At 46.1% G+C, this 17,043-nt stretch overlaps 1 protein-coding gene across 3 annotated transcripts in view; it reads left to right on the plus strand.

The window, feature by feature from the left end:
- Window positions 1–11,579: 11,579 nt before the first annotated feature.
- Window positions 11,580–17,043, plus strand: part of cadm2a (cell adhesion molecule 2a) — a 200,991-nt gene continuing 195,527 nt past the window's right edge. The window contains exon 1 of one of the 3 annotated variants that reach the window (XM_047606344.1): window positions 11,580–12,083. In XM_047606344.1, the coding sequence (XP_047462300.1) occupies window positions 12,023–12,083 (61 nt within the window). In that variant the 5' untranslated portion in view covers window positions 11,580–12,022. The remainder of the gene's footprint in view (window positions 12,084–17,043) is intronic. The other 2 variants (XM_047606345.1, XM_047606346.1) reach the window with 2 other exon arrangements.

The raw sequence follows: 17,043 nt of genomic DNA on the forward strand, positions 1-17,043 counted from the left end.
TTTGCATAAAAACATTTACTCATAAAAACGAAACGAGCGGTGAGGACACATATCAACTGGTAAGGGAAGTGGTTATAGAGTACGTATATACATTTATCAGCCTCAGCATTAAAACCACTGACAGGAGAAGTAAATAACATTGACCATCTTGGGACGACCCAATGTAGAAAAATGTTGCGTGTTCATGTGGATGTTATTTAGGCATGTAGCACCCACCTACACCAGACCAAAATAAAAATGCAGCTAAAAACTTGTGCATAATTAAAGCTGTTCCTGTTTTGAGTGACAGGTGGGTGTCTTCTAAGATCTAAGCTAAATGTCCCCCATCCACGCCAGCTCCACCCATGCTCCACCTCCCCTCTCACTTTTAATTAGTTGGGAGTTCGGGCATGGCCAGCGCCACCCACATTGAGCTTAATAACCGCTCTTCAGGATTCCCTGTCAGTGGTAACAGAGTCATTTATTCCAAGGTAAAACGCATCATTCTATCTTTACCACCGAGCGCCGACTCAGCAAAAGAGTAGACCTCTTAAAATTGATGCTAAAAGAGCAGTGCTTCAAAATTTAGTGTCTGCAAAAACTCTTGATAGCCTGGATGGAAGTAGTCAAGAAGCCAGCCCAAACTTCTCCGCCAACAATGTTTTATTTATTTATTTTTTTACATTCAGTCTGTTAGGCTGCAGTAAAGTTTGGTAAAAATAGATTAAGACACAAGAAGGATTACGAGAAGAGGTTAATTATGAGCGATAATAATTAAAATAATAGCAATTACGCCGCAATGTGAACTCATCAGACACATGCTGTAGTAGCCTTTGGTTTCCTATTCATCAAGGAAATCCAGCATGATCTCTTTAATAAGAATCGGAAGCCGAGTATTAATGCACAAAGACTGCCTACCTGGCAGTGACATTTTCAAGCGCACAGTTCAAGAAGCAGAGTCGACCAGCATTTCCGAGATTGGTAATAAATGTTCCGGGAAATTACTATCTTGTCGGTTTTCTACCCGATAGTTGTTTAAACCGGCTGATGCTGGTTAATGTGCGCAGTCAAACTGGTAGAAGAGCAAAACATCTGGATCGTTTCTAGCCAAGTTTTCTCGAACCCTCTAGCAGTAATAAAAAGACACAGATACAGGCTACAAATCGAATTGCTCCTCACATACAACTCCCTTTTGGCGGAGTGTATGAAGGTGACATTCGGGAGTGAAAGGTAATTTAGGCAAGATGGTACATTTAGCCAAGAATCCAGCAGATTGTACACACAGCTTTGCCCCACGAGCTGAAAAATCAAACTGCGCTTGTAATGTCTGTCCTTTACTATGAGATGAAGTAGGAATAGATGAGTTGCCAAATTACCCGTTTTCCTACACTTACCTCTGTAGCCGTGAGATCAAGAGAATTTAAAAAAAAAAAAAGAGAAAGTGCTGAGAGAGTGAAGTTCGGGAAAATGGTAGCTGCTAATTAGCCGCACACAGCCCTGGGCTTTGAAAATGCGTGCGCATTTGTATGCAAGTGTGCATCCATGTGGTCCGCTGTGGGCTTCCAGGTTCCAGTTTTTAGACTGAAGACGCGTCCTAGCGGTCAACATCCCCAGCTTCACTTCTCTTCAAAAGTTAATTTCTATTAAGATTAAGCCAAATAAAACTAATTCCGGCGCGCTGTCTTTAAAGAAGAAAAGATCTGCTGTTTTCTTTTTTGTCTGCGTTACGGCTTCTTTTATGTCAGAAGCTGATAAATTCTCACTTTCAGCCTTTTATTTTCCCTTTCCTCCTTTCTAAATGTCAGTGCCGCCAGATCACTGTGCCGTCGTTCCACCCCTGAACACCCAAACGGAATTGAGGGGAGCCAAGAGGAACCGGAACAATTTGGCTTGATAGCACACCCTCTGCTCAACATTGCTAAGCGACCACCGTGAACTCAATTTCGTGAGCCTTCCCTTACCTAGAGGCTAGAGCTTGTGACTGAGAGAGTGTGTGTGTGTGTGTGTGTGTGTGTGTGCGTGCGTGCGTGCGTTAGGGACCCACTTCTCAAGTGAATCATCCCAAAATCTGTGCAAGTTCTGGTCTGTTGGGTTTCGGTCTACACTCGGGCTCGGTGTACGCCCGTGTGTGTACAGTGCCTGCGTGCGTGTTTGCGAGCGCGTGGCATTTGTGTGGTTCTGCATGAGTGAGAGGTCTCTGGCCCAACTAGATACCTCAGCTGTGGACAGTCACACTCATATTACAAGTAAATGACAAATGATGGAGCGTATTACTGCGTGTGTGAGTGTGAGTAAGCAAGAGAGGACTTTCTAGTGTAAAACATAGGCCTCCTGCAGCTACATATTTATATTCATCAAAGAAATAACTACTTAATTGGCTGAACGTGTGCCGTATTTTTAATTGCGAAAGGCAAACAATGTCTATGTTTGGCTTCATAAGTAATCCATGATGAGTTTTAATTTTATGCCTGCACTCGCTGTCCATACATACACCATATATATTTATGTAATCTCCACGTATAATGCAGCCATTTCCATTTCATTCCATTTCTTTCATGTAAGTACTGTAACTACTATTACATTCAGAATTTTCTCTTTGAACTGCCTTAATCAATTCTTTTCTGCCACCTTCACAGAGTGTGGTTGGAAAATTGAAGCATTAGGAGCCTCTTTTTAGCACTTGATCTTAGCTTCACGCCCACTGATTTGGCGTCTCTGGCGCTGCTTAGCTGAATATGGCAATCAAACACGGAAATGTAACTTAAATGGACTGGATAATAATTTATCCCTGAATGCCAGGAAACAGTTGGTGTGTTCGGCTCTGGCTACCTCCCTTTAGACCCGTGCTGGATCTGACTGAATCCAGTGTTGCACTGTTGTCGAGTGCACAGACAAAAAGCGAACGCACAGAAAGATGGACAAAGGTACGAATCAAATGAGGATATATGCTCGTCCAGACTCGTCTAATGCCTAGGTTTTGTCCTTTTTTCATTTTTTATTCTTTCATGTTTTTATTACATTGGAAAACAGGCTTTTTGCAACAGCTCTGTTGATTTTCTGTGTGTTACGGAAGAGCAAGTTTCATTTGCTAACACAGTCTAAACTGAGACAGAGGACAGCCTTTTGGGTTTAAGTTTGCTATGACTTTCAACATGGCGGCCAATCCAATTGGAGCGTTCTTCTTCATACTTCCATGTGATTATGTTGGAATATTAAAAAATAAGAACGGGAACGACTGCCAGCACAGGTGTTGTCCTCTCTGAAATGTGGCACACGAGCTACCTGCAAGACATAATATGACATTTCGCAGGCAACAAAACATACAGGGAGCGGATTCTGACCTTTTAGAAGTTCAAATTTACAAATCAAATTGATATGTGCGCGCTCAAACACGCACACACAGTCGCTCTGCCTCTCGCACGCGTTACACCTCGGTGTGATCTTCGAGAAACATGGTCATTACGCCAATGCTACGAGGTAAATGAGCAACACAGAACATCATCCTGGAATTTGACTTGCCACATTTTTAATTTGTTAGATTTGCGCTCTGCTCTAGACATTCTTTCAGTCCAGGTTTTCCCAGTCAGACATTGTTAATAAAACAGGTTAAAATCTCTTTTCGGGAGTGTCTGTAGAGTTGTAAGTGAAACAGAATAATATTGTTTGCAGAAGAATATAGCTGCACATGTGTGGGCGAGAAAAATGATGCATGCATATGGGGAGCAATATTAGCATTACCATGAGAGACTGATAGCATACATAAAGTATAGAACAATATACATTCACTTGCCACTTTATTAGGTACACCTGTTAAATCGCTTGTTAACACCAATAGTTACTCAGTCAATCACATGGCTGCAATTTAATGCATTTAGTCATGTAGAGGTGATCAAGACAACTTGCTGAAGTTCAAACCGAGCTTGAGAATGGGGAAGTGGTTGTTGGTGCCATATGGGTGTTTCAGAAGCTGCAGATCTACTGAGATTTTCACACACAACAATCTCTAGAGTTTAAAGAGAATGGTCCAAAAAAGTGAAAATATCCAGTGAGCGGCAGTTGTGTGGATGAAAATGCCTTGTTGATGTGAGAGGTCAGAAGAGAATGGGCAGACTGGTTGGAGGTGATAGAAATAACCACTCGTTACAACCAAGGAATGCAGAATACCATCTCTGAACGCACAACATGTCCAACCTTGAAGAAGATGGGCTACAGCAGCAGAAGACCACACCGGGTGCCACTCCTGTCAGTTAACAACGTGAAACTGAGGCTACAGTTCACGCAGACTCACCAAAATTGGACAGTAGAAGATTGGAAAAACGTTTCCTGGTCTGACGAGTCTCAATTTCAGCTGCAACATTTGGATGTCAGGGTCAGAATTTGGCGCAAACAACATGAAAGCATGGATCCATCCTGCCTTCTATCGACGTTTCAGGCTGGTGGCGGTGGTGTAATGGTGTGGGGGATATTTTCTTGGCACACTTTGGGCCCCTTAATACAAATTAAGCATGATTTAAATGCCGCATTGAGGGGTGGCGCATGCATAAGCCAAAAGACTTTTGCAGAACTTTCATTAAGGAGACTTGGGTTTGTGTCCCATGTGAGTCCCTCATTGTTGAAATTAGTTCTCTATATTTTTGGACTTGAATTACATGTTGAGGCTAGGTATAGAAAAAGATGACAGGTTGTCATTTAAAGAGCCCACATGATAGAAAGAAAGGATTTATTGCCTGACAAGGAGCAACAGACAAGAGGAGCACAGAGAATTCGTCCGAAGTCTTACGCCGTCTAATATTGCCACTGGTGGATTAACACTGGAGTCTGCCGCAAACATCATCCATGACATAACTATGCTTTTTCCATCATTAAACCTGCGATGGACGGATCAGAGGTGGAGGCATATGTCACAGAACTTTCACACAGGAGAATGGGGTGTTCGCTCGCTGTTATGCGGCATTAGGTTTCGGAAAAATCCAGAGTTTGAGCACACATCACAAAGGAGAACGTCCTCTTAGCTTAAAAGGTGCTATAGTGGAGAGAGCAGCACAGAACATTTGGTCCAATGATGTGGCACAGCACTGATGCCAAAGTCCACACAATTGGAATATCTGTCACCCCCGGAATGAGAGTGGCTCCTGATTTTATTCAAAACTACGATGTAAGTACGGATATAGTTGTGCTTGCTACAGAATGGCAACGCATAGGCCCAAGACTACACGAGGGAAGTTTGTGTATGTGAGACGCTAGAGTGGTGTGTTTTTCATGCCGCCACGCTAGTCCTAAAGGCTTTCTGTCTTCTTGCCGAAAAAAACACCTACAGGCCATTACCTCAACAACCCCCCAAGATGCCCAAGGAGTTAAAACACCCAAGCTACCAGACTTGACTTTTAAAACCTGCAGGTAAACATCACACTTCCTCGGAGCCATAAAAAGTAAATGTTCTGTTTCTGAATATTTCCAGATATGAACTCGACCTTAGTAACCAAGCAACAAATCCAGCGCATTGTTTATTTCCCGTCTCCGTGCCCGGTATTCACTAGAAATCAAAGAGGTACAGACTCTGCATGTACAGGCGCATACGTGCATTCTTTTCAATGTCGCGGTGCGAGACTGAATATTACCCAGACGGTGCCTATACGCCCCTGAATGGATGTGGAACGCTGCCATTCTCATTAACAAGAGGGCAGTCCCTACTGTCTTTGTGTGCGGAGTTTGATCTAGGAACACTTTCCGAGTGAGTGGTACTGAAACAATTGGTGTGCCACTCTAATCTCAACACTGCTGCTGAGCGTTGGATCTGGTTGTATTTGGCAGACGGTCTCCCCTTGTGGCGTGGCAGCCTGCAATAGCTCTGGTCTTTGTGGCACTTGGCGGTTGCCAAAAAATCTGAAGGAAAGGTCATTTATACCGCCGACACAGTGGGAGAAAAACACTCAGGTGTCTGCGAGAGACGCCGGATTTGCGTCGAAGTTATGCAACCGTTCTGAAGAGTAGCAAATCTTTCAGTTCCCGGGCTGTTGTATTATACGCGTACGATTTTCTTTGCTCTCAGCTGGCGGTCTGTGCAGCTGAGGAACTTTTCGCTGTGCTCCCGCTCCGTCTGAAGGTGCCTCATTTTCCAGTCCTGGCATGTATAGTAACTGCGCAGCACGTGTGTTGACAGGCATTCTGTTCCGAACTTGCCGATAGAAGGATGAGCTAAAAGTTGCACCGAACCTAATGGGATAAATTCGAGCTCTTAATTTGATATCAGTTAGCAATTTCATGCATACGAGGTATCCCAAATCACTGGTAACTCATCGAGCCGCGGATACTCTTTGCCTCATCTAGACGGTAAATAGCTAAGCAGCAGGAAAAATGAAAAACGGATGGCAGGGGAGAGCTGCAAAAAAAAAAAAAAAAAATGAGAGCGCTCCAAACCCCTCAAATCCTGGCAATAACACCCACATACTTCCAGATGTCACACCACAAACTTCTAATAACTGCGCGTTATTAACAGATGTCATGAGTCCGTGAGTGTGAAGGAGACATAATGTGTAATATTCAAGGCTTCACATTGTGTTGTGTTTACTGTGGTGAGAAATAGGCTTCTGTGACTAAAACGGAGAGCCGGCTTTATTATTAATGAGTAGATGAGCACACATTTACATTTCAGAAAGGGGAGTTTGAAGACGGTTTGCAAATGTGCCCTTTTCAGGCACAATGTTTTAAAATGCATTTGCGACAGACTTGCATTATCCTTTTTTTTTTCTCTTCCCCCCTCCAATGTTATTTATCATTTATCTGTTTTAACATTTGTTACCAAGTGGGTCATTTAAGGGAGCGCGCGCGCACACGGAGACGCACGGATGAAAGAACAAATTTCGGTTAAAAAAAAAAAGAAGAAAAAAAAAGAAAAAGTGAGGTGATTTATGTTGTGCCCCGCCTCGTTCCGTCCGAGGCGAAGTGCTCAGCCCTCAGCTTGGCAACATGTGTCAGCCTACATTAGGTGGACCAGTGAACAATGGTCTCAGCCAGGAGCAGGTGGCGGTTACTTGAAACTCTGAGAGGAGGGTGCGCATTAATGGCCGTGTGTGCACATGTGTGTGTGACAGAGAGGGTGGGGTGTGTGTGGGGGGGGGGCACTAGTCTATCTGCCATCTGGAGCACTGAGACGATCCCAGGTGAGGCGGAAACCTGAATGCGCTGTTTCTATCAGTTCACTGACCGGCCTCTCTCCTGGATCCAAACGCTTTTTAGAGACGCCACCCCCGCCCCCCCACCTCGGTTCCTTGCTATGCCTCCAGTGATGGCACACACCAATTTTGAGAGTGTGAAATGAGCCATTACAAGGTGTGCAGCACCCCCTCTTAAAGTGGATTGACCCAAAAGGGGATCGGCCGGCCAAGTCAAGTTTATTTATAGGACATCTTCAACAAAGTGATTAAAATCTTTAACGGAAAAACAAGGGGCACCACTGTGTGTGTGTGTGTGTGTGTGTGTGTGTGTGTGTGTGTGTGTGTGTGTGTGTGTGTGTGTGTGCAACGGCGGCACTCTATTTCTGAAATATCTGCTCGCAGTAGAAGGAACTGAATGAAAGTCAGGGGAAGGTTATGAGAAATGCTAAGGAAACAATGAAAAGTACAAATTCATCGCAAGCGTGCGCCCCGCTCTCAAAAAAATGGAGGAAATGATGGCGAGGCCGATGCTGTGTTTTCCTGCTGAGCAGTTTTAGTTGCGCTATTAAAATAATGCAAAGCAAAGCAAATTTGATAAATAATGCATAGGTTGTGCTGAGAAGATAACTCATAATAAAGCTAAGGATGAATCTTAAGATGGAGGCCTCGTGCCTTTACAGCAGAGATATTTCTGGACGGATAAGACGTGAGATAAGTGTGATACAGTGCGTGATTGCGAAATTATTGCATAAAACATTTGATCTATAACTGATTTTGCTTTTCAGTTACATCACGCTCTGGCCCAGCAGCTTCTAAACAACATCTTATTAATTCCTACTGTTGCATAAAACATCTGATTGCGGAGCTCCTGATGTTTCCTCTGAGATTAGTGTCACGATGCTTGACATTCGTGTACATTCATTACATTGTTCGAATCAGTTTATTTATTAATTTTTCAAATATTTTCTCTCACGAAGGCCATACGGTGAAGTAGCGGCACTGTATCATACATGGAACCTCAAAGGATCGTTCTTCATAGACGTCCCTCTCCGTGAGCATGGCCTGTCAACGCGCTTCGCTGCCTCTTCTCTCTAATCTCGCACTTGGAATTGTTCGTCACTTAGCAATGATAAAATATTTTCATATACAGCCAACAGGGCCCTTGCTTCAGCTCGTATAATAAAATAACGACTACCGCGTTAAGATGTCGAGTTTCAGGAGGAAAATGCCACATAACCCTTTTTTACACACATTTTAATAGAAAGAAGAAAGAATTGGTTTCAGATATACATGAAGTCAATGAGTTTTTTTTCCCTATTTAATGATTTGCGGAAACCCTTTTACGGTCAGTGAATGTCAAAAGTCTCGAGCTCGTGGACGTCGGCGAAAATATTGTCCGCTCAGCTCGTAGACTCGTGTAAATATGGACGACGTGTCGCCACCTTCTCGCGTTGGCCAGACTGACGGAGCCAGAGTCTGATCGGTGCGGTCTGAGAGCGGAGCCGCGTGGAGCCGCGACACCGATGACCCGACCGCACTTCGGCCAGACTCACTCGTGGCTTCGTTCAGTTAATATTACACCCTGCTCTTCCTCTCTGAGTTACAAGGAAATGTTGGATTATGCAATGTGACTTTTTTTTTCAACTCTCACAGTCCCACAGGACTGCTTTATGGAGTGGTTGGCATGGCAACTGTTAATTGCCATTGTGTCACATCCTGTTTCTATAGATAAACATACATAGATAAATAGATAGATAGGGAGATTCAGTGTCCAGCAGCTCCACCACATACAAACAGATCTTCTCTGCCTGACTGTGGTGTCACGTAGAGGGTGGTGGACGTTGTTCATAATGGTCCGGAATTTGTTCTGGGTTCTTGCAGCAACCACGGCGTAGAGGGCACTGGCGACGATAGTTTAGTAGAACATGTCCAGCAGCTTCCAGCTTCCAGACATTACACAACCTTAGTCTCCTGAGGAAACAGAAATGGATCCAGATGTAGACCAGATACTTATAGGTCTGAACCACCTCTATACACTCCGCGTTGATGGTTACAGGCTGCAGGTGGGGCCTGGACCTCTGGAAATCCACTACCATGGCATCGAGTTTAGTCGCATTGAGCTGAAGGTGGTTTGCTTCGCAGCAACTTGTTCACCAGAGTCTTGTACTCCTCCTGCTCTTGTCATCTGAGAACTTATGCCAATGACATGACTCTGTGTTGTGCTTGAAGTCTGAAATCTACAGTGTGAACAGGACAGGGGGGGAGCACAGTCACCTGGGGTGCTCCAGTGTTGCTGACGATAGTTAGTTCCGGACGTGCAGTTCCCCAACCTGACATACTGAGGTCTCTCCAGTCACATCGTCCACTATCCAGGAAGTGAGTTGTGACTCTACTCCCATATCTATTAGCTTGTCTCTCAGCAGCAGGGGCTGGATGGTGTTGAATGTGCCGGAAAAGTCAAAAAACATGATCCTCGCAGCAGCATCCCCCCTGTCCGAGTCTGGTGGAGCAGGTAGAGGAGGGCGTCCTCCACCCCCACCTTTTCCCGGTATGCAAACTGCAGTGGGTGAAGAGCGTGGTGGACCTGGGGCTTGATGTGATAGAATAGCAGCCGTCCCATGGTCTTCATGATGCTGTTGTCAGGGCAACCGGTGTGTTGTCATTCATTTCCCTTGGATGTAATTTCTTAGGGACAGGGATAATGCAGGTAAAATGAGTAAAACGAAACTTAGCCAAAAAAATGACACTTTGCCAACATGGAAGAGGCGGAGCTTAGGACTTATGCTGCAGCCAGTCACCAGGTGGAGCTCTACTTGCTTTGGAGCAGTTCCACCGCAAATCTCTATACATTCTGTGGTTCAACTGCTCACCCACAAGACTTGTGCTCTTTAGTGTAGCTTACATATTTTTCTTTTGCGCGCCTCTCGTGTTTTTCTGCTGTTTTGAGCCTCCTGTTTATTTTTTTTATATATACCGACCGAAAACCAGACATCCACCTAAACGGCCACTCTCGACTCGCGCTTAACAGCCACACTTTACAAGAAACAGTCTGTCTAATTACCTATGAATCCTTGCAATATGTGCAAAAAAAATAAATAAAATGAAAAAAGTTAAAAAAAAAAAATAATTATTTCGAGCTCGATGTGTTGAGGCACAACACCTGCAGAACAAAATATATCACTGCCACACATATTAGTCTAGGCTGTATATGACGGAGTGCTTTGCGATAAACAATCTTAATTAGTTTCTGTGTTTCTCTCTGCTGACACTATCTTTGGCATAACAGTTAAAAACACTGCCATCTATGTAAAATATCCAAATCCTCTCTCTCAGCCCACACTGCCAGTAAGTTTCTGAACGTAGAAGCTGCCGATATCCGTACGACTGAGACAAACATTGCATACTGTACCTCATCCACGGTGCAATCCTTCCTCCTCACGCTACCGTCTCACCAGCCCCTTGTATTAAGGAACTTGCACGAACAGAATGGCTGCAGATCACTCTCTCCCGCCGTCCCCTGTACCTACACGCCACCTCGTTCTTAAAACATCCCGCTTCACCTCTGCACCCCCCCCCCTCAGATTGTCTCCTGCGCGACAATTTTCAAAGCTCAGGCGGTCGTCGGCCCTGATTCTTCACAGGCCTCCGACCTGGATCGTCACTGTCAACAGAGCGAGCGGTGGAACATCCCGCGGTGACTCACCCGGTCCGTGTGGAAGGAGGGCCCACACCCAGAAGCGTGTCTGCATGCTCTTTCTCTGTTTTGAATTCAGAGCCCATTCTGCTGGCACGCTGCAAAAAATGGTGATCGGCTTGTTTCTGTCTGAGCACCGATCAGCATGCATATGGTGGAATCCGTTTGGAGCTGCTGTGTGTTTCCCTCAGGCGTCGCAGAAATCAGGAATAACATTCAGGTCGCTGAGTCGCTCTCATATACTTGACAGAAAGCTTATGCGTGACCTTCCACAGCTTTTCTGAGCCCTTTACTGCAACGATTTCAGTGCTGATATTCAAACTTTATTGTACAATAACATTAATGCCATTTATTTATTTTTATTGAGGAGAAGCACTTTGGTGTAAACGTTTTCCACTTCCTCCTTCTCTTTTATTTTTGAGTATGTGTGTTGATGTACTATATGTTTCTTTGCTTCATTTCTGTGCACACCAGTTAAAATAGAAGAAGAGGGGAAGACTTGACATGTCCCCTGATGTTGCAGCACTGCATTGAACAACAATCATCTTTTTTTCGTTGTTGTTGTTGTTGATGATGCACTCTACGTCTAAAAACGTGTCAAAGCGGACATTTCTTGCAGCGTTCGACGCGCTGAAACCCCCCCCACCACCTCACGCTACTCTCCTCCCTCTCCCACCTCGTTTAGCCTCGGGTCTCCGCGATTGGTTCACCTTTCGCGTCCGTCAAGACCGTGTGGGCGGGACTCAAACAATCCACTCGTGTTCCCTGTGCTGTGGACTGTGTGGCACAGTAGACCAAGAGCGGGGCAGGCGGTACTAGGGCAACGGCGGCATTTATCCTGTTCTTGGAGGACGACTGCTCTCTCAGTCCCCGAGGGGTTTACGGCTGTTGTTTGCAGTCCCGCAAGCTGTGTTCGCACCTTATCGGCGGCGCATCCGAAACATTTATTCTTTTTTTTTTTTCTTCTTTTTGGTGGACCGATTTCAAAAGCGAAACAGCCTGCGGGGGTCGTGAAGTCGGCTGCGTTAACCCCGTTCGTCGGCGACGCACAAAAGGCGCAACTCTCAAGTCCACCTGGATAGCTGGCGAAGAAGCCCGGTTCTGTTCGAGGTCCAGAGGCGAGAGGAGAGAGGAGAAATTGGCGCGAGGACAGGAGCCAGAAGAAGAAGAAGAAAAAAAAAACAAAGAAGACAGGATGAATCTTAAGAGTAATTTGGTTTTCACCCTCTACACCGTTTACGGGATTCTTCTGAAAGGTGAGCATGGGACAAGTGGTGCGTAGGTGCGCGTGTTGTGCTCGCGCGCGCGCGTGTTGTGTGCGTGCGCGTTTTTAGTGCGACTACGCGCTCCTGTTCCAGGCCAGCAGCAGGGCAAGATGAAGGGACAGGACGCGCGGTCAGACACACGCGGGACCTGGCAGAAAGCTGTAGTGCCCCGCTTCTTTGGGCTCTCCGCTGACATGTGCACGTGTATCCGCGCCAGTGCCTGTTTACGTGTGTTGAATGCGTGCGCCTTTGTCTGCGAACGTGAGTGATGCGAGGGCAGCCCAGAGGAGAGAGCGTGTCCTGTGACATTCTCTTGGATCTTAATGCTGAGGAAAGAGGATATCAGGTTTTTTTTTTTTTTTTTTTTTTTTTTCTTCCTCCCTCCCTGTTGTATGAGCAGGACACGTCCCGGGCATGGCCGTGAGCCACATAGACTGGCGCGTCTCCTGCGTGCGATGTGGCGTAATGTGTTGCGAGTGAGTGGCGATGTAAGGAGAGGAAGAAAAAAAAAGAAAAAAAAAAAAGGAAGACACACCTCACTATGAAATAACCAACCTCGCGGCTATGTCCTGGAGACGTGGCAGCGTTTTACGCATCCAAATGTTTGTTGATGCTGAGAGCTTTAGAAGCTCCCATTCACGCAGAGCCTTTCCAATGTGGAACCTGTTTGTTTTGTTGTTTTCGTGTGGCATCTACACCTGTGTTTACTCTGCTCTGGCTGTTGCGCACGATCAGCTCCGTTGAGCTTTGCTTGCATAAGGATTACCGATAAATAAATTAAAACAAGGCTTTTGTCAGCAACCTCAAACATAGTAAAAGATATACAGTCACCTGTGCAGGCGTGACAGGAACAATATGGCTTCCCATTAAATTCTTAGAAAGTTTCTTATTTTCCAGCGTGAGAACTGATATTACTATTGGAGACTGTGCCATTGTCTTTTTTTTAATATATATATATATATGTATTTCTAGGTTTTTATGTGAACATTATTCTGATCTCCAGACTGTTTTTAATACGAAGTTTACTATAAACACCCAACTGTCCTGTTGAGACTATAAACACAAGTGTAAGGTGACATTGGAGGTCAAGGTCACAGTGAAGTGTACACACCTGCTTTTAAGGTGGCACCTGCTTTTATATGGAAACCTTAAATATAATAAGAAGAAACAGATTTACATTTATGTACTTATTTCCTGAAACGGCGCTGCCAACTTTTTTTTTGCCGTACACATTTCGTTAATGTCCCGCTCTTAAATTGATGTGGGGATGCACTCTAGGGTTATACCAAACAGACTTTCAGCGATGTAAAATGTTACTACGCTTCAAAGTGGGACCCAGTATCGCTGCTGCCCTTGGTGTCGATATCAGGCGCCTACTTGGAGAGTCACGCTGTGTACAGAAGCTATTTGGAGTCTGATAATTTGCAGGACATCTGAGCCGAGCGTTTGCCCGCTAATTTCTCAACACAGACAACGTGTTAAGCGTTGAATGACACTCGACCGTTAATGCGTGTCACGCGGAGCTTAAGAGCACTTTGAGCCCCCTCAGATCATATCAAGATGTGGTGTCGAGATAAGGCATTGGATAACAAATGCATTAACATGAAACGCGAAAAAAAAAAACAAAAAAAAAACTAGCGTCGTTTTGACTCTCGACGCTGCCTCCCACCAGAGAAATGGAGGAATCCCAAATGAGAGATCATTTGGGCTTGATTCCCTTGATCAATTGTTGTCGTCTCTTTGAAGTGTGTGTGTGCGTAAGAGAGAGAGAGAGAGAGAGAGAGAGAGAGAGAGAGAGGGAGAGCAGTCCTTCCTTAATAACCTGACATGATTAAGGCCATTCTTGACTTAATTAATTGCTGTGTAATGAGGTATCTTATGGTATATCTGACAGCTTCCGCTGCAGCATTTATTGATGTTCCAGAGCTTTTCTGTTTTACTCTCTTAAGGGCGCCCCGCTCGTTACGACCGTGTGTGTGCGTCTCCCATACATTCCTGTGAACATGTGGCCTCTTTGCATGTTTCAAGAGGAGAAGCAGCAGCAACAGCAGCAGGAGAAGAGTGCGCGTCGAGCATCCCTACCGCACACGCTCCCATGTTTTTTTTTTTTTTTTTTCCTCTCCTCCTAACCCTGAAGAGGATAATGCTAGGCTGTTTGATTTGAGCAGTCATCTCTCGGTGCAAGACCTATTATTGCGTAGGTCCCACGCAGCCGCCGGGTCACGCACCCCCCTGAATGAAGCCTATCAAGCCGAAGACGTATCCGCGCGCCGCGTAAATGACAGCTGTTTCAGCCCCTCTGGCCCCGAGCCAGCTGGCATCACGGGATCCGGAGACACTGAATCTCTGTCGGCGGCTAGACCTGCGCCATCGCGTAGTGCGAACGCGAAGTGTTGTGATGGAGGTCGTTGTTTATCAACAGCCCGAGTTGTTAACATATTATCCAGAGTGTCTCGTGTGCCCATGCCGTAGCCAGAGAAAACAGCCTGTTATGCAAATGGGTCCTCTTACGTAAGAGCTCGGGGCTGAGCAGCAGGCGAGGCGAGATAGAGGCGGGGAGCGACAGAGGAAGAGGGAGATGTTCTAGAATAGAGGAGTTGATGTGTAAGAGTAATGTGGGAGCTGGGATGTGGGGGAGGAGGAGGAGGATTGTGCAAGCTCCTCCACCTAAGTGAACGCGTGTGAGATTTGTGCACTGGTTGTTGTTTGCCGTTCGGATGCTTGTTTATCTCCGCTGCTCGGCCCGTCTCCTGTCGCTCTGCCTGCCTTGCAGTCTGTCTGTTCTGAACTCTGATCTCGCTAGCCTAAATACAAACCCCTGCTGAGGGATGTGTTTATCCCCGCAGTGAGTCTAAGCCGCCGAAGGCTGACCCTCCATCCCTCCGCGCTTCCGTCCGTTCCTCCCTCGCCTCATCCTCCCGTCCTGGCGTGGAGCTTTGTGCCACGGTAGCGTGGGAAAGCTTCTGATAACAAGCGGCCTTGTGTGTGTGTGTGTGTGTTTGCAGAGCCGCTGATTACGCGGGAGAAACAAGATGTTTTCTCTCTTTTTTCTTTCTGCTTGCTTGTCCTCTCCCTTCCAATCCCTCCCTTCCATTCCCTCCCTTCCGTGCTCATTTTCACGGCTGCGCGCTTTGACGCGCGGCACATGTGAGGCGCGCTTACCTTATAGCCGCGGCATGAGACCTCAGTGTGCTGAGAATCCTCAGTGGAGAGGCGCCGGCTCGATGTGCATCACACAGGCGCTCAAACACACACACACACACACATCGAGGCCCACTGTGGATCCATTGCTGCTCTGCCAAGGGATTTCCTATGATCAAAGCCAGTCTTTTGTTAGTCCAGGTGTTAAAAAAGTTAAAACAGACAGGAGGAGGAGGCTGGAGGGGAACGTGGCACGGTTCAGAGCTTACAAGCTCTCCGTGGCAGAGCGGCGATGTACCTCTCCAGAACCGCTCCAGAAACAGTTACAGCGATCCCGCCACCTGTTCCATTTTTGTTCCCCCGTAAACTTTGGGCGTCATTGTTATTATTTTTTTATCTTGAGAATGTATGACAAGCTAAATACAGGCAATCTCACGGTGTGCTCAGACATACAGTTGACGCAAGGAGAGAAGAGGCAGGCGACATTGTTACCTTAAAAACATGAAGGAGATTAGATGTTTTATGCAAATATTCTCCAGTCTGCAGAGCACTAGCTGATTTCTCCATTCCCAAACCAGACTGTGGACTCCTCCTGTGCATTTATGAGCCTGCACTGGAAGATGAGCCCACGACAAACGACGCACCAAAATGCCAGCCGTAGTTTTTTTTTACCTTACCCTCCCACCAGTGATTCACGCAGGTTGACGAGAGGTTCACCAAGAAAAAGCAAAGAGGTTCATTCCACATGCGGCGAACGTCCAAACACTCCAGCGTCTGCCGAGAATACAGTCCTGCCGAGGTTTTATGTACATCTTCAAGGTTTCCAACTTTCCCATTGTGTGCGCGCGCATACAAATCTCCTCTGTTTTAAAGCAGTTATTCAGTTTGTGAAATTCTGCCGTACAGGGCTTTTGTGATCGAGCAAGTGCCTCATGAAATAGGCTCATTCTCTATCCATTCAACCATTGCACATTTCAAGCAGTTGAAAAAAAAATACATATATATCTGCGGTTATGCTGCCAAGTGTGAATTCAAGAACACATCGTGTTTTCCGTATAAATGGTATGAGTCGTGCTTTAGTTCTAATAAATAGCACACGCCGTGCTAACGGGAATGATGGGCATCCGGCAACGCAGTCACATGCCAACCGCGTTGCGAGTTAATGGATTTCTACCAGGTATTAAAACGGAACCCTTCGATCACGTTTCATGTGCGCAAATAAACATTTTTTTTTTTTTGCCGGGGATCCGTTGTGGATTTTAGTTTTGGCGGCGAGGGCTGCGCTTCACGTCTCTCGGGTGTGAGCGTGATATAGAGCCAGCCCAGAGATAGGAGAGATCAAATGCAGCCTCCCGTGGAGAAAAACAAGCCCACAGGTGGATGCGGCTGCAGCCGAGGCGTCAGCAGACAGCGAGTTCGCGCCCTAAATAGACCTCCCAGTCGGGGGAAAGTGGCGTGCAGCCTCAGCTAACTTATCAGCTGATGGGGCTTTTCTTCAAAGCGAACACGTAGCTCTGTGTGCGTACGAGATGGAGCGGGAGCTCGCGTGTTTATTGCTGTGAGATGTTTGTCGGGCCCGCTCCGACTATTCCGCTGATTCAACGTGTTGCATCACTCGCATAAAGAAACTTCGGGGCTCGGCTAGGATTTTCCACTTTTGCTCAGCTGATTTCGCCGCGTCTTGACTGACAGGCCGACGTCGTACGTTTTTGTTTGAGTCAAACTTCAGCGAGCAGATATCATCTACTCCCCATCCAATTAAATGTGGGCGCACGCGTCGGGGGGGGGGGACGGTGTGGAGTGTGTTGTT

This window comes from Mugil cephalus, chromosome 15, assembly GCF_022458985.1.
Source record: "Mugil cephalus isolate CIBA_MC_2020 chromosome 15, CIBA_Mcephalus_1.1, whole genome shotgun sequence".
NCBI lineage: Eukaryota > Metazoa > Chordata > Actinopteri > Mugiliformes > Mugilidae > Mugil > Mugil cephalus.